At 30.3% G+C, this 19,060-nt stretch overlaps 1 protein-coding gene, 1 long non-coding RNA gene and 1 pseudogene across 2 annotated transcripts; 1 reads left to right on the top strand and 2 right to left on the bottom strand.

Moving 5' to 3' along the window:
* Positions 1 to 5,195: 5,195 nt before the first annotated feature.
* On the bottom strand, positions 5,196 to 7,503 carry LOC145974865 (uncharacterized). Its single transcript, XR_014439825.1, has 4 exons — positions 7,220 to 7,503; positions 6,640 to 6,784; positions 5,509 to 5,679; positions 5,196 to 5,299 (listed from the first exon to the last, which is right to left on the bottom strand). It is a non-coding gene; the product is annotated as an uncharacterized LOC145974865 (long non-coding RNA).
* Positions 7,504 to 10,875: 3,372 nt separating this feature from the next.
* LOC145974343 (fatty acyl-CoA reductase 1-like) lies at positions 10,876 to 14,193 on the top strand (annotated as a pseudogene).
* Positions 14,194 to 14,592: 399 nt separating this feature from the next.
* Positions 14,593 to 18,409, bottom strand: LOC145974342 (fatty acyl-CoA reductase 1-like). The gene is made up of 5 exons (XM_083104132.1): positions 18,151 to 18,409; positions 17,578 to 17,823; positions 16,471 to 16,616; positions 16,152 to 16,261; positions 14,593 to 14,921 (listed from the first exon to the last, which is right to left on the bottom strand). The coding sequence occupies exons 1-5, from the start codon at positions 18,358 to 18,360 to the stop codon at positions 14,593 to 14,595; spliced, it is 1,041 nt and encodes a 346-aa protein (XP_082960258.1). The 5' UTR covers positions 18,361 to 18,409.
* Between the last annotated feature and the right edge of the window lie 651 nt (positions 18,410 to 19,060).

Below are 19,060 nucleotides of genomic sequence, written 5' to 3'. Positions count from 1 at the left end.
AGTCGGACAAATAAATGTCCGGTGAATAAATGAAAATGATCAGTTCATCACCCATATAGCACAGAAAGGTTGTAAATATATTGCAGAATAATTTCATTGAAATATTGCAATATTGCAAATCGGTTGCGACACTTTGCTGCAACATTGCTGTAAAGTTGCGGCAACGTTAAGATGTCCGCTTTTTGTAATATTACAACGAAATGTCGCAGCAATATTGCAATGTAATATTATTTGATAAAATGCAACGTTGCTGCAATCATGTAGCAATATTGCATATAAAACATTATTTCGAAATAATTCTTGATACATGAATCTTGGAAGCTTATAAAAAACATAATAAAAAAATCTTGATATAAATAAAAATTTGTAATAATTGTATTCAAGATAATATATTGTAGTCATATTTAAATATGTATATTTAGATTTTATTATATCTAAATATATATATTTAGATATGACTACAATATCTTATCTTGAATACAATCATTAAAAACTTTTACTTATATCAAGATTTTTTATTTTATGTTTTTATAAACTTCCAAGATTCATCTATCAAAAACTATTTCTTCCAATGATTTTATTTAAAATAATATATTGTAGTCATATCTAAATATATATATTTTGATATGACTTTATAATGTTATCTTGAATAAAATCATTGCAAATTTTTATTTATAAATCAAGTTTTTTAATTTACATTTTTATATACTCTTACAATGATATAAAAGAACATACATTAATTAGAATTAATTACATATTTTTATTTAAAAATTGTTAAGATCCATTTACATATATGTGTATGTAAAAAATACATAGAAATAATGTACAGAAAAACAAAAATAGAATATGAAATAAAATGTTCTATAAGATAATAAAAAAAATATATATATTCAATGAAGAAAAATCTGTTTAATATTCTGAATCCCAACGAGGGATCCAGATTATTAAACAAATTATTTGTAATTGTATTTAATAAATGTTTTTAATAATCTAAATCCCTTATTAGGATTCAGAATATTAAATAAATCGTCAGTTTATCAGAAATTTAACTGACACAAGATAAGATATAATTACTACATTAGTCCTTTGTAGGCCTTATATCCACTTTAGATGAAAATTCGAATACGAGTTAGTTAAGTTTGGTGTCACCACATAGCGGCAAGTAAAGAAACACGTTATACATTTTCGCTATGTTAAAATGTTGCTGCAACATTGCCAAAGTAATATTACAAAATAATATCTGCAATATTTCTACAGCATTACACTGCTATATGCAATGTTGTAACATTGCAACAATGTTGATGCAAGCTTCTGTGCTGTATGTGCATATACTTAAGCTGTAAAATTCAATATATATATAAAGGTAATTATTTACTTATACGGACCACCTTCCGATTTCAATAATTCTCACATATGTTATCAAAATCATCACTCTGAGTAATGTTGTGAAGGTTTTAATCGGTGGTCATTGTTTATTGAAAAGATACAAACAAACGAAAGAAGTTCCATAAGTTCATTAATACATTTATCGAAAGAAAGGTCAATTGTTACTTAATTTCACATAGATTTGTAACTTTCTATGCAAAGTAAAGTGTATCCCGCATCACAAACACGGGTTGGATTAGGTTATAATTTCTGAAAGTGGAGCCCCTCGCAGGGGGGTGGAACATACTGTACCTACGCATGTACTTCCTAAGATGAAACAAAATTTACTTTTAATGGAGGTCAAGATTAAGAGAACTTTGCTTCATCTTGGAAATTACATGCGTTGACAGTGTGTTCGGCCCCTCTGCGGGGGCTGCCACCTTCAGAAGAACCTAACCCAACCCGTGTTTGTCATGCGGAATACACTTCACTTTGCATAGAAAGTTACAAATGTAACATTTTTCGCGCACAAATAGTTTAATAACTCATCATATTTTGTTGTTAAAGCGAGAAACTCGTAGAACTTCATGTTAACTGTACAACAATCTATCTTGTACTAACTCACCTTTTCTTAAATATTTTCAGTCATAAGCAATATCAAAAACATAGAAGCCTATCATTGTTCCACTACCTGATTTCAATATAAGAAAGATAAACAACGTCAAACGACAACATAATTTATATACGGTGTCATAAAATTACATATTATTCATTAGACATTTTTTGTTCATAACTTTTCAATAAACAATGACCGCCGACTAAAATATTCACAACATTACTTAGAATGATGATTTTGATAACATATGGGGTTAAATCTAAGTGAACTTCGCTTCATCTTGAAAAGTACATGCATAGATATAGTATGTATCGCCCCCTACATAGAAAATTATATATGTACACAATGTTGAAAAAATATATTTCATTTATCATAAAAATTACGAGCGAATCAAAGTGAACGAAAAACATACCATAATATAAAATAAATTCGTAGAATACTGCATGGATTTATAACTTTCTATGCAAGTCAAGGTCAAGATTACCCGAGGTGGCTCTCCTAAACTAAATAATTACCGAATATTTTATTAGCTATTTTATGGTTTATGTAAAATGAAGAAATTATTTCAAGCCTCATAACTCGAAAAGTACTCAATGAAAAAATAGGGGTTTCGTTTAAAAAATTAAAGATGACCTTCATGTGACCTTCAAACACCACTGCTATTTGGTACAGTGGGGATTTTAGTATATACTAGAGGGATCTTGGGAAATGTGGTCACTCTACGGCGTTGTGCTCGTCGGTGCCGTTTCATACGGAAGGCCAGTCGGAAGCCAGCATGCACGTGAATACCTCCACCGGCACTTATTTGGTCAGCGAGCGACCTTTCAGGGATCCTCCGTGGCAATCGGCATTGCATCCATCGAGTGAGATACCAACATCGCTCTGGAGTCGCATATCACTGTGTTAAAAAGCAGCATTAGGTGTGAGGTCTGGATAGCTCAGTGGTCTAGAGCAGTTGCCCGGAAAGCGAAAGACTCGGGTTCGATTCCCGATCCAGCCACTTGCGCCTCACATATTTTTCTAGTCTGCGAATATTGTTTTCTAGCAATTATTCGTTAGGCTGAAAAATGTGTGAATGCTCTCTCCACAGGATATGCGTCAATGCCGTTGCCACGGATGGATTCTGTCGCTCATTGATCAAATGGGCGTAAAGACACGTCCGACTTCCTCCCGCATACATCCCTATCTTTCTCTGGAGGTCAAACCAATGACATCATATTATGTCCCTCTTTGAGTCAAACAACTTTTGTCTGAAACATTTGTTTTTACGATCAAAAATAAGAAAGTTATTGGGGTGGGTTACTTAAAATGATTCACCCTGTATATATATATATATATATATATATATATATATATATATATACATAATGTCCCATTTTAATTTTCACACTCGAATATCTCGAAACCATGGCGGTTTCGGTGAAAATGTTTTAAATAAAAGTGGTATGGTTTTAAGGGGACCATGGTGTCATAGGTTTTACCTTGAAAAGTCGTTTGAAGGTCACGTGAAGGTCACCTCCAACTTTTTAAATGGGACCCTATATACTTTCGGATATTTTTGTAGCTTGCCTCGAGAGCTTTCCAAAACACTATAATTAAACATTTTTTTGTGAAAGTAACAGGGAAAGGAACAGACAAAGGAACAGGGATAGAGGATGTTCTGCGCGAGCCGCGGCGAAGCGAAGGCCGTACCGAAATCTCGAAATTGGGCGCCAGATACAGTTTTTCACGTATCAATTCGCGAAACGACAAAATAACACGACAAACGCAAGCCACGGGCCAACTAGTTCGCCTAACGGTAGATAGGCAAGGTCTATGGAAAAGAGTATTATAATTAATTTATATGAGACTTCCTGAAAATCCCAAAATTCGACAAACACGACCGAAGTTTAATATTCACGACAGACTAACACAAATAATTTACGCGAGCGCATTATAATAAAGTATAACAAATTTATTTTAAACAAAATAAAAGAATTAACAAAATAAAAAAAATAATAGTAACAAAATATAGCATATATGAAATAAATGAAAAATTAACAATTACAGAAAATATAATAATCTTCATGAAATTAACAAATAATACACGACAACGGTGATCGTAATTCTACGATTCTATTTCGAAATTCGCAAAACGTGAAAGTCAGAGAAATCGAATATTTACGCGATACCGAAAATATAAGGGAACGCTATCACATTCCATATATTTCTTATACTGTTTTTACGGTCAGACTTAGCGAGGCCGAACAGCGCATTGAAAAATATGCTACTACAACAGCGAAATTCTCGCCCTAATTTACTCGCTCTGATTTTTAGTCTCGATACTCTAATCAACAGCAATCGGTTCGAAAGAATGCCGAATAATCAAGCGAGAATAATTAATTAATTTGCGAAGAAGTGAGAACTCGCTTGCGACGAGCATCTGCGGCTGGAATGGAAGCGCCATTTCGGTTTTCGTGAAAGATTCCTCCCCGTCCTCTTCTCGATATGTTCCGACGGGTTGCCCAATGTACAATATTGTTACAATAAAAAATAATAATAATTAGGAAACGCGAAATAATAATTATCGCTCGTCTTTCCGGAGGTCTCGATATTAAGATTTTCGGGGCGAATGGACGCGCGTCGGGACGGCAACGTCACAATATATATGTACATATATATATATATATATGTATATATGTATATATATATGTATATATCCTCTCTTTTTACATACTGCTGTAAAGGAAAACGAAAAAAGATAAAGCAATTGCAAGTTTAAAAATCTAATTTTATAATTTTTGCTTAATTTAGTTTTAGTAAAATAAATAAGTTTTACTAACAATAAGTATTTAGATGTATTTTGTAAAATAATTAAATAAATGATTGTAAGTAATAATACATTTAAATAATATTTATATAACAATGATAAGATCGTAACAACGTATTAATGTAAATCTGGCATTAAATATTTGTACGATTTAAAAATATTAGATGCATATATATTTTTTCCGTATTATTTCCATTTATATATCACGTTCATGGTGTACATACACATAATTTTGTATTTTATTATAATATACCAATACAAATATTAAATGTTAAGACTTTCTATATAAAATAAAGAGAACAAATTTTTCCAGCTTATTTAAAAGGTATTAGTAAAAGAGAGAAAAGCTCATGTTTTTTTTCTCTATATTTTTTAATACAGGAAAAAATATCTACGTACCTATGGATGGTCTCACAATCGCACACGATAATGATAAAGAATATTCCTGTATTACACTTTCCGCTAAGTTTTTCGAGAATAAATACGTATTAGGAATATAATCCAGACACCTGTACATAATTTCAAACGTTTATGGCAAATTAAACATCTGTATATAATTTCAAATGTATATGGCAAATTAAAAGATTAAGAGTAATTGAAACAGTATGATAAATGTAAGAAAATTACTTTGTTTTTGATTATATTACATATATTATATTTGAATATTTCATGTATTTATAAAATTTATATGTATTTAATTTGTATTTGTCATATTTACTTAGCTGTAAAGATATTCAGATTATGTTCATCCAATAATTCGGCCACTTTGATCATTTTCCGCCAATCAGCTACAGGTGGATACACCTTTTCTTCTATAAACGGATTATCCAAATGTGTATATGCTGTCACATATACTACATATACTACATATACTCACATATACTAGAGCCTTTGATATGAAAAACAATTAATATTAAAATTATGCCTTATTTAAAATATTATAATTAAAAAGTTTATAGCAAAATATTTGAGGCATGTTCACAATTAATAAAGAAATCTGTCATGTGAGAACATTTCTTTAAGATACTTCAAGTAAACAATTTTGAAAAATATACCCCATAAAAAGTAATTTTAAATATAAAGATATAATGATAAGTATATACAGGGTGTCCCAGACCATCCATACACCCCTTTTAAAATGAAAATAAATGGCTTTTATCAAAAATCGCAAACAACTTTAAGTAAATCAGGTACGCTCTATGAAATGGTGATATTTTCAACTTTTGATTCCGACCGGAAATACGCTATCCGGATCGGAAGTTGAATTTTTTTAGGGGAACATGGTACTTTTTATTACAGATTCGAATTGTACGTGGAAAAATAAAAAACTTTTGTATCAAACGTTTTTTCTGAAAGTGCCTCTATCAATTTTTAAATTGACCTTGAAAGTAACTGTGATGAAATAATGAAATAATGAACTTCAAATGTTCCTGTGGCGCAACTAATGACAAGGATGTGTGTGCTTGAATTTATAGTTACTTTTAGAAAAAACGTTTGATACAAAAGTTTCTTATTTTTTCACGTACAATTCGAATCTGTAATAAAAAGTACCATATTCCATAAAAAAAATTCAACTTCCGATCCGCATGGCGTATTTTCGGTCGGAATCAAAAGTTGAAAATATCACCATTTCATGGAGCATACCCGATTTACTTAAAAATTGTTCGCGATTTTTGATAAAAGCCATTTATTTTCATTTTAAGAGGGGTGTACAGGTGGTCTGAGACACCCTGTATATTAATATATCGCATAAAATCTCTCTATGGAAGATAATTTACACATTATAAAACAATATATGAGTTTTTCATGAATATGTGGGAATGCATAGAATTAATTTAAATTTACTTACTACTAAATTCTTCATATTTTCGGCTAAAATACATATATCTCTCGTTGATCTGGTATTAGCAAGGATAGCGTATTTTAAGCTGTCGCTAAATCTCACACTTGCTGCGTTATGAATTATTATAGTCACTCGTTCAATCAGCATTTGTCTATCGGAAACAGAAAAAAAAAATTTAAATTTTCTTGACTGATATCACCAAAAACTGGAATTAATTTCTTAAAATTTAAAGACTGCTTCTCTCGTAATTTGTCGTACAACTAAAATGAAAAAATTATATTACATATAGAATATTTTTTTTATAAAAAATTTGCCATAAATTTCTAAAATATTTTTAACTGTAAAAAATTGTAAAATAGTTTGATGTGACTCCTACAATTTATTATTTTTTATGTTTCTCAATGTTTTATCTTATATAATTTTATACTTGTCTCTTCAAAGTTATTAAAATTAATTTAAGAAGAATGATGTGTTATAACAAAAATTATTCAGACAAATTTTATTTATTAATATATTATAATAATGTTTTTAAAAATATGGTGTATACGTGTTTTATAAAAAATATTTCTTTCTATATCTAACTTACTAATAAACTTAACATTTTTTCAAGTCTTTCGTCAATGGTTAAGCCTCTTTTCGGACGCATTAATACAAATATTTCTCGAACGTCCGGGCAAGATCTTAATATCTTCTCGATGTTTACTTTGCCTATAAATCCTGTCGCGCCTGTCAAAAATATACTTTGTCCAGCGTAAAACGATGGAATCGACGTTGGATGAATTGTATTCTTATACATTTATAAAAGTTATGAAAATGAAATAAACAGAATAGTATTAACAAGAGCAAAAAATATACGAACGTATATCTAAAAATTTTTGTTCTTTTTAAATCGATATCATTACTGAACAATAATCTGAGACTTCGATTATATATACATAATAAAGCTAAACACGTGACTGAAATTGTATCCATAAATCGGAAACGCCAGGTCAAAGCTGATAGAATAAATACATACAACGAAGGCAAATTATGTCTTCATCGATCAAAGTCAACACAATAGCATAAAATCATAATATGTAGTTTATTCTATTTAAGAGGATGCCGGAGTCGCAGCCGAACTGTGATGGGAAGACGCCCTCACTTGAACATAACTAAAAGCGTCGGTACATTACCAATACTTATAGTTGTTATCGACAATATTATCTAGAATAAAAAGACATGCATATATTTTAGAAAGAGCATGTGAAAGCTTTATATTGTGTTTAATTGTGTTTATTGAAACAAAAAATATGTTGTATTTTCACTGCTCTATTGTCTCGCACAAACAACAATTTTAGAGCATAGATCTGTTTTTATTGCGTACATATTTAAACACTGTTTTTATTACGTACATATTTAAACATAATTCTATTATTGCTTTCATTACCTATGTCTCTTTATATATATAATAAAAATATATTGTGAAAATATTTATAAATATTACATACTTATAAATTTTACAAATATACGATATTACATCAAACAATTTGCATAAAACATTTTATATTGTTAGCTTTTGATTATATCGATTTATTAAACGTCGTTCATAATTTGTAATTTGTAGAAAGTTATATACAAATATCTTTTTTACTCCCGACTGCTGCCAACCTACGGTTGGCAAAAGACGGAGGGAGTATGCGTTTCACCGAGCTCGGATCGGTACTCACAGCTTTTCTCGATAACAATAACATAGTTCGGTGTCATCTGTTGCACATCAGGTTTTTATTAACCAAGGATGGTTTAAAACATATAATTATTATTCTTTATTCTATTAATAAAAAGCGGAAAAACAATATTATTTCGCCGATACGTTCTCTCATTGGCTGCGAGCGAAACTAAGAAGCAAAAATGATTCACCAATAAGATTCGTTCTAAGCATCCTTATAGGGAAAAATATAGTTGGAGACATCTCGAAGTAGTGGCGGCAATAATAATTGACATAACCCTACATGTCAAATTATTATTGTTGATTAATGATAATAAATTGTGAAAAATTGAAAAATTATTAAAAAATCAGCATGGATATATCTGAAGCAAGTGTTCCTAAACAGGTAAGCTTTTCTCTCTTTCTATTATTAATAACAATTATATTTACAGCAAAATCATAATAATAATATAATATAACACAAAGTCATAATAATAATATAATATAACATAATCAGAGAAAATAATCTTCTGCATAGCCATATAATTATGATTATATGATATTTCTACAATCATTCTTGGCTACGCAAGAAATATATAAACTTCTATGATTGCAGAAATACTATATAATCATAATTATGTGGCTATGCAGATTTTTTCTCACATTATGTTATATTATTGTTGTATTATTTATTAATAATAATTATGTTTATTTGCAGCATAGTTATAATAATAAATAATACAACAATAACATAACATGAGAAAGAATCTTTTGCATAGCCACATAATTATGATTATATAGTATTTCTGCAATCATAGAAGTTTATATATTTGTTGTGTAGCCAAGAATCATTGTAGAAATATATAATCGTAATTATATGCCTACGCAGAAGATTATTTACTCTTGCATTATGTTATATTATTTATGTAAAAGTTTATATATTTGTAGCGTAGTCATAATAATAAATAATACAACAATAATATAACATAATGTGAGAGAGAATCTTCTGCGTAGCCACATAATTATGATTATAATTATATAGTATTTCTGCAATCATAGAAGTCTATATATTTGCTGCGTAGCCAAGAATGATTGTAGAAATATCATATAATCATAATTATATGGCTATGCAGAAGATTATATTCTCTGATTATGTTATATTATATTATTATTATGACTTTGTGTTATATTATATTATTATTATGATTTTGCTATAAATATAATTATTATTAATAATAGAAAGAGAGAAAAGCTTACCTGTTTAGGAACACTTGCTTCAGATATATCCATGCTGATTTTTTAATAACTTTACAATTTTTCACAATTTATTATCATTAATCAACAATAATAATTTGACATGTAGGGTTATGTCAATTATTATTGCTGCCACTACTTCGAGATGTCTCCAACTATATTTTTCCCTATAAGGATGCTTAGAACGAATCTTATTGGTGAATCATTTTTGCTTCTTAGTTTCGCTCGCAGCCAATGAGAGAACGTATCGGCGAAATAATACTGTTTTTCCGCTTTTTATTAATAGAATAAAGAATAATAATTATATGTTTTAAACCATCCTTGGTTAATAAAAAACTGATGTGCAACAGATGACACCGAACTATGTTATTGTTATCGAGAAAAGCTGTGAATACCGATCCGAGCTCGGTGAAACGCATACTCCCTCCGTCTTTTGCCAACCGTAGGTTGGCAGCAGTCGGGAGTAAAAAAGATATTTGTATATAACTTTCTACAAATTACAAATTATGCACGACATTTAATAAATCGATATAATCAAAAGCTAACAATATAAAATGTTTTATGCAAATTGTTTGATGTAATATCGTATATTTGTAAAATTTATAAGTATGTAATATTTATAAATATTTTCACAATATATTTTTATTATATATATAAAGAGACATAGGTAATGAAAGCAATAATAGAATTATGTTTAAATATGTACGTAATAAAAACAGTGTTTAAATATGTACGCAATAAAAACAGATCTATGCTCTAAAATTGTTGTTTGTGCGAGACAATAGAGCAGTGAAAATACAACATATTTTTTGTTTCAATAAACACAATTAAACACAATATAAAGCTTTCACATGTTCTTTCTAAAATATATGCATGTCTTTTTATTCTAGATAATATTGTCGATAACATAACTATAAATAGTATTGGTAATGTACCGACGCTTTTAGTTATGTTCAAGTGAGGGCGTCTTCCCATCACAGTTCGGCTGCGACTCCGGCATCCTCTTAAATAGAATAAACTACATATCATGATTTTATGCTATTGTGTTGACTTTGATCGATGAAGACATAATTTGCCTTCGTTGTATGTATTTATTCTATCAGCTTTGACCTGGTGCGTTTCCGATTTATGGATACAATTTCAGTCACGCGTTTAGCTTTATTATGTATATATAATCGAAGTCTCAGATTATTGTTCAGTAATGATATCGATTTAAAAAGAACAAAAATTTTTAGATATACGTTCGTATATTTTTTGCTCTTGTTAATACTATTCCGTTTATTTCATTTTCATAACTTTTATAAATGGATAAGAATACAATTCATCCAACGTCGATTCCATCGTTTTACGCTGGACAAAGTATTTTTGACAGGCGCGACAGGATTTATAGGCAAAGTATACATCGAGAAGATATTAAGATCTTGCCCGGACGTTCGAGAAATATTTGTATTAATGCGTCCGAAAAGAGGCTTAACCATTGACGAAAGACTTGAAAAAATGTTAAGTTTATTAGTAAGTTAGATATAGAAAGAAATATTTTTTAAAACACGTATACACACCATATTTTTAAAAACATTATTATAATATACTAATAAATAAAATTTGTCTGAATAATTTTTGTTATAACACATCATTCTTCTTAAATTAATTTTAATAACTTTGAAGAGAGAAGTAAAATTATATAAGATAAAACATTGAGAAACATAAAAAATAATAAATTGTAGGAGTCACATCAAACTATTTTACAATTTTTTACAGTTAAAAATATTTTAGAAATTTATGGCAAATTTTTTATAAAAAAAATATTCTATATGTAATATAATTTTTTCATTTTAGTTGTACGACAAATTACGAGAGAAGCAGTCTTTAAATTTTAAGAAATTAATTCCAGTTTTTGGTGATATCAGTCAAGAAAATTTAAATTTATCTGTTTCCGATAGACAAATGCTGATTGAACGAGTGACTATAATAATTCATAACGCAGCAAGTGTGAGATTTAGCGACAGCTTAAAATACGCTATCCTTGCTAATACCAGATCAACGAGAGATATATGTATTTTAGCCGAAAATATGAAGAATTTAGTAGTAAGTAAATTTAAATTAATTCTATGCATTCCCACATATTCATGAAAAACTCATATATTGTTTTATAATGTGTAAATTATCTTCCATAGAGAGATTTTATGCGATATATTAATATACAGGGTGTCTCAGACCACTTGTACACCCCTCTTAAAATGAAAATAAATGGCTTTTATCAAAAATCGCGAACAATTTTTAAGTAAATCGGGTATGCTCCATGAAATGGTGATATTTTCAACTTTTGATTCCGACCGAAAATACGCCATGCGGATCGGAAGTTGAATTTTTTTTATGGAATATGGTACTTTTTATTACAGATTCGAATTGTACGTGAAAAAATAAGAAACTTTTGTATCAAACGTTTTTTCTAAAAGTAACTGTAAATTCAAGCACACACATCCTTGTCATTAGTTGCGCCACAGGAACATTTGAAGTTCATTATTTCATTATATCATCACAGTTACTTTCAAGGTCAATTTAAAAATTGATAGAGGCACTTTCAGAAAAAACGTTTGATACAAAAATTTCTTATTTTTCCACGTACAATTCGAATCTGTAATAAAAAGTACCATGTTCCCCTAAAAAAATTCAACTTCCGATCCGGATAGCGTATTTCCGGTCGGAATCAAAAGTTGAAAATATCACCATTTCATAGAGCGTACCTGATTTACTTAAAAGTTGTTTGCGATTTTTGATAAAAGCCATTTATTTTCACTTTAAAAGGGGTGTATGGATGGTCTGGGACACCCTATATATACTTATCATTATATCTTTATATTTAAAAATACTTTTTATGGGGTATATTTTTCAAAATTGTTTACTTGAAGTATCTTAAAGAAATGTTCTCACATGACAGATTTCTTTATTAATTGTGAACATGCCTCAAATATTTTGCTATAAACTTTTTAATTATAATATTTTAAATAAGGCATAATTTTAATATTAATTGTTTTTCATATCAAAGGCTCTAGTATATGTGAGTATATGTAGTATATGTAGTATATGTGACAGCATATACACATTTGGATAATCCGTTTATAGAAGAAAAGGTGTATCCACCTGTAGCTGATTGGCGGAAAATGATCAAAGTGGCCGAATTATTGGATGAACATAATCTGAATATCTTTACAGCTAAGTAAATATGACAAATACAAATTAAATACATATAAATTTTATAAATACATGAAATATTCAAATATAATATATGTAATATAATCAAAAACAAAGTAATTTTCTTACATTTATCATACTGTTTCAATTACTCTTAATCTTTTAATTTGCCATATACATTTGAAATTATATACAGATGTTTAATTTGCCATAAACGTTTGAAATTATGTACAGGTGTCTGGATTATATTCCTAATACGTATTTATTCTCGAAAAACTTAGCGGAAAGTGTAATACAGGAATATTCTTTATCATTATCGTGTGCGATTGTGAGACCATCCATAGGTACGTAGATATTTTTTCCTGTATTAAAAAATATAGAGAAAAAAAACATGAGCTTTTCTCTCTTTTACTAATACCTTTTAAATAAGCTGGAAAAATTTGTTCTCTTTATTTTATATAGAAAGTCTTCACATTTAATATTTGTATTGGTATTGCAACGCCTTTGCCCGTCTCGGGAACGCCGATCCGGAGGAGACGGCGTGCAAATTTGGCCGGTAGGGAAATTAGTTGGTTTACAAAAAAAAAACGGTATCTCAGAATTCGGTAGCGTACGGTATCTCGCAGCTCTCACAAGGAGAGCGGTATTGGGCGCCAGGCGCGGTCTCCCGCGCCACGATATCGTTACGGTAATGGAAGGGTTCGATAACCCAGAGCTCAGTAAATGACAGAGGGGCAGGGTTCTTTGTAGATTAGAGAGAGAGCGCTAAATAACTTCCGGGAGAGAGAAATGATCGACACTCCTTCAATTATTATTATAAATATATTTAACAATTATAGTATACGGACAAAGTTTATAACAAAGTATACGACAATGACGATATAAATACAATAGAAAAGGTTAACGGTACGGGAAAAATAGCAAAGATTACATGTAGAAGATACGCAAGTAACGAAATCGATAATATAAATTTCGAAAGAAAGAAACATCAGAGTTATAAGAAAGATACGAAAGTCGATTATTATCTATACGGGAACGAAGACATATGATACGCGCGACTAACAGATAATTCCGAGATCGAATATAATTTCACGGACCGCGATGAGTAAAGTCCACAAGTAATTCGCAGAAAAATCGGATGTAACGACAGTTCTAAGTAACGGCAATTCCACGTCAGCGGGCACAAATATTATCTCGCAATGTTATCCGGTATCTTCCCGACCTTTCGGTCTCGGCGAAAACAAATTCGACCCTCACGCAATTTCAAACAACACGGTCGGTAACGGACGTAAATTTTAAACAGAAATTTCGCGAATTATTCAATTCTTGCAGAGTGGATTTTAGATATACGGCAACTCGCACTCGCGAAGAACGATCTCACGCAAACCCCGCTATTCTTTACGCAATACGATAGTGTCGGAATCTCGTGACTCTATTAATATTCACAATTCGACGCTCCACGCAATGATATAACGAGATACGGAACGAAACGATACGATACGATACGATACGATATGGCGCTAACGATACGGTATAATGACTGTCGGCGACGAACCCCCGAGAGGGACAAATCCGCGATACCCGGGGCCCAGCTGGCGTCCGGCAACGAAACGCGAGAAAAGCACGCAGGCTTTCTACAACAATTCGGTAACGAGTTCACCGTCGCCTCGCGACGGTATCAAGAGACGGTATGACGCCAGCTGTATCCGGGAATCTCTACGGCTACCTGAGCGACGGCTTACAGTTTATCTCCGGTATCCGGGTCCTCGCTGCTTAGACTGTCGTCGTTCTTTCGGTATCGCAGGAGAATCGTCCTTTTGCTCTTGTAGCTAGTCGAACAGTGACTTATGATAAATGCTCCGCAAGGCCCTCGAGTCCCGCGCCGATTTTCCGCGCATCCTGTCGATTTTTGATGAGAAGGGGTCGATATTCTCCGCCCTCTCAAATTTCGTCCTGCTGTAGTGCGGATTGCCCTTCGATAGGAGCCAAAATCCGACGTTGACGGTATTCTGGACGATTGTATTTTCTCGGTAGATCGGACGTTTTGGGCTGGCCAGGCCGTATCCTCGTCCGTCTCCGGATGCATCTCCTCTCCTCAGTCTGCAGCCTGGGAGAGTGTTGATCGTTCCTTCGTCCTGGTTTCCCCGTCGTTGTTTCTCTAAAATTAGCGGATATTAATATAATGGTTACATATGGATAGCGGCGGAGCGGGATCTCGATACGCGACCTTCCTTTGGGGTGGAGGCATTGGTCCGCTACTCTCCTCTTCCTTTCTTCGGTAACTGCGCCCTCCGAGATCTTGCTGTACATTACTTATTATCCGCTCGCTCAGATTGCCGCGCTCTGCTCGCTTAAAATTAATCTCAAACACAGAAATCTATACAAAGATATATCACGAGATCGGAAAAGAGGCCCCCTCAGGTGCTAAGAACGACCCTCCGTACGCTTCCTCCCCCGGCGGGGTCTCTATGACGGAGCGCAAAAAAAAAGGCGTCACGTCACAGTATATTATAATAAAATACAAAATTATGTGTATGTATACCATGAACGTGATATATAAATAGAAATAATACGGAAAAAATATATATGCATCTAATATTTTTAAATCGTACAAATATTTAATGCCAGATTTACATTAATACGTTGTTACAATCTTATCATTGTTATATAAATATTATTTAAATGTATTATTACTTACAATCATTTATTTAATTATTTTACAAAATACATCTAAATACTTATTGTTAGTAAAACTTATTTATTTTACTAAAATTAATTAAGCAAAAATTATAAAATTAGATTTTTAAACTTGCAATTGCTTTATCCTTTTTCGTTTTCCTTTACAGCAGTATGTAAAAAGAGAGGATATATATGTATATATCCTCTCTTTTTACATACTGTTGTAAAGGAAAACGAAAAAAGATAAAGCAATTGCAAGTTTAAAAATCTAATTTTATAATTTTTGCTTAATTAATTTTAGTAAAATAAATAAGTTTTACTAACAATAAGTATTTAGATGTATTTTGTAAAATAATTAAATAAATGATTGTAAGTAATAATACATTTAAATAATATTTATATAACAATGATAAGATTGTAACAACGTATTAATGTAAATCTGGCATTAAATATTTGTACGATTTAAAAATATTAGATGCATATATATTTTTTCCGTATTATTTCCATTCATATATCACGTTCATGGTATACATACACATAATTTTGTATTTTATTATAATATACCAATACAAATATTAAATGTTAAGACTTTCTATATAAAATAAAGAGAACAAATTTTTCCAGCTTATTTAAAAGGTATTAGTAAAAGAGAGAAAAGCTCATGTTTTTTTCTCTATATTTTTTAATACAGGAAAAAATATCTACGTACCTATGGATGGTCTCACAATCGCACACGACAATGATGAAGAATATTCCTGTATTACACTTTCCGCTAAGTTTTTCGAGAATAAATACGTATTAGGAATATAATCCAGACACCTGTACATAATTTCAAACGTTTATGGCAAATTAAACATCTGTATATAATTTCAAATGTATATGGCAAATTAAAAGATTAAGAGTAATTGAAACAGTATGATAAATGTAAGAAAATTACTTTGTTTTTGATTATATCACATATATTATATTTGAATATTTCATGTATTTATAAAATTTATATGTATTTAATTTTTATCTGTCATATTTACTTAGCTGTAAAGATATTCAGATTATGTTCATCCAATAATTCGGCCACTTTGATCATTTTCCGCCAATCAGCTACAGGTGGATACACCTTTCCTTCTATAAACGGATTATCCAAATGTGTATATGCTGTGCTCACATATATTAGAGCCTTTGATATGAAAAACAATTAATATTAAAATTATGCCTTATTTAAAATATTATAATTAAAAAGTTTATAGCAAAATATTTGAGGCATGTTCACAATTAATAAAGAAATCTGTCATGTGAGAACATTTCTTTAAGATACTTCAAGTAAACAATTTTGAAAAATATACCCCATAAAAAGTATTTTTAAATATAAAGATATAATGATAAGTATATACAGGGTGTCCCAGACCATCCATACACCCCTTTTAAAATGAAAATAAATGGCTTTTATCAAAAATCGCAAACAACTTTTAAGTAAATCAGGTACGCTCTATGAAATGGTGATATTTTCAACTTTTGATTCCGACCGGAAATACGCTATCCGGATCGGAAGTTGAATTCTTTTAGGGGAACATGGTACTTTTTATTACAGATTCGAATTGTACGTGGAAAAATAAGAAACTTTTGTATCAAACGTTTTTTCTGAAAGTGCCTCTATCAATTTTTAAATTGACCTTGAATGTAACTGTGATGAAATAATGAAATAATGAACTTGAAATGTTCCTGTGGCGCAACTAATGACAAGGATGTGTGTGCTTTAATTTATAGTTACTTTTAGAAACAACGTTTGATACAAAAGTTTCTTATTTTTTCACGTACAATTCGAATCTGTAATAAAAAGTACCATGTTCCATAAAAAAAATTCAACTTCCGATCCGCATGGTGCATTTTCGGTCGGAATCAAAAGTTGAAAATATCACCATTTCATGGAGCATACCCGATTTACTTAAAAATTGTTCGCGATTTTTGATAAAAGTCATTTATTTTCATTTTAAAAGGGGTGTACAGGTGGTCTGAGACACCCTGTATATTAATATATCGCATAAAATCTCTCTATGGAAGATAATTTACACATTATAAAACAATATATGAGTTTTTCATGAATATGTGGGAATACATAGAATTAATTTAAATTTACTTACTACTAAATTCTTCATATTTTCGGCTAAAATACATATATCTCTCGTTGATCTAGTATTAGCAAGGATAGCGTATTTTAAGCTGTCGCTAAATCTCACACTTGCTGCGTTATGAATTATTATAGTAACTCGTTCAATCATTTGTCTATCGGCAACAGATAAATTTAAATTTTCTTGACTGATATCACCAAAAACTGGAATTAATTTCTTAAAATTTAAAGACTGCTTCTCTCGTAATTTGTCGTACAACTAAAATGAAAAAATTATATTACATATAGAATATTTTGTTTGTAATAAATTTGCCATAAATTTCTAAAATATTTTTAACTGTAAAAAATTGTAAAATAGTTTGATGTGACATCCTACAATTTATTATTTTTTATGTTTCTCAATGTTTTATCTTATATAATTTTACTTCTCTCTTCAAAGTTATTAAAATTAATTTAAGAAGAATGATGTGTTATAACAAAAATTATTCAGACAAATTTTATTTATTAGTATATTATAATAATGTTTTTAAAAATATGGTGTGTATACGTGTTTTATAAAAAATATTTCTTTCTATATCTAACTTACTAATAAACTTAACATTTTTTCAAGTCTTTCGTCAATGGTTATGCCTTTTTTCGGACGCATTAATACAAATATTTCTCGAACGTCCGGGCAAGATCTTAATATCTTCTCGATGTATACTTTGCCTATAAATCCTGTCGCGCATGTCAAAAATATACTTTGTCCACCGTAAAACGATGGAATCGACGTTGGATGAATTGTATTCTTATCCATTTATAAAAGTTATGAAAATGAAATAAACGGAATAGTATTAACAAGAGCAAAAAATATACGAACGTATATCTAAAAATTTTTGTTCTTTTTAAATCGATATCATTACTGAACAATAATCTGAGACTTCGAATATATATACATAATAAAGCTAAACACGTGACTGAAATTGTATCCATAAATCGGAAACGCACCAGGTCAAAGCTGATAGAATAAATACATACAACGAAGGCAAATTATGTCTTCATCGATCAAAGTCAACACAATAGCATAAAATCATGATATGTAGTTTATTCTATTTAAGAGGATGCCGGAGTCGCAGCCGAACTGTGATGGGAAGACGCCCTCACTTGAACATAACTAAAAGCGTCGGTACATTACCAATACTATTTATAGTTATGTTATCGACAATATTATCTAGAATAAAAAGACATGCATATATTTTAGAAAGAACATGTGAAAGCTTTATATTGTGTTTAATTGTGTTTATTGAAACAAAAAATATGTTGTATTTTCACTGCTCTATTGTCTCGCACAAACAACAATTTTAGAGCATAGATCTGTTTTTATTGCGTACATATTTAAACACTGTTTTTATTACGTACATATTTAAACATAATTCTATTATTGCTTTCATTACCTATGTCTCTTTATATATATAATAAAAATATATTGTGAAAATATTTATAAATATTACATACTT

This window comes from Camponotus vicinus, unplaced genomic scaffold, assembly GCF_025532165.1.
Source record: "Camponotus vicinus isolate PSW18456_S1 unplaced genomic scaffold, iyCamVici1.0 SCAF_7, whole genome shotgun sequence".
NCBI lineage: Eukaryota > Metazoa > Arthropoda > Insecta > Hymenoptera > Formicidae > Camponotus > Camponotus vicinus.
This window is presented reverse-complemented; position numbering and strand designations above follow the sequence as displayed.

What these genes read in the sequence shown, in the direction of transcription:
- LOC145974342 (XM_083104132.1), bottom strand. Translation starts at nt 18,360, where the DNA reads ATGGATAAGAATACAATTCATCCAACGTCGATTCCATCGTTTTACGGT. An exon ending in AAAATATGAAGAATTTAGTA is followed by an intron (nt 16,617 to 17,577) that starts GTAAGTAAATTT and finishes TTCATATCAAAG; the next exon opens with GCTCTAATATATGTGAGCAC. An exon ending in GATTGTGAGACCATCCATAG is followed by an intron (nt 14,922 to 16,151) that starts GTACGTAGATAT and finishes CGCTAATTTTAG; the next exon opens with AGAAACAACGACGGGGAAAC.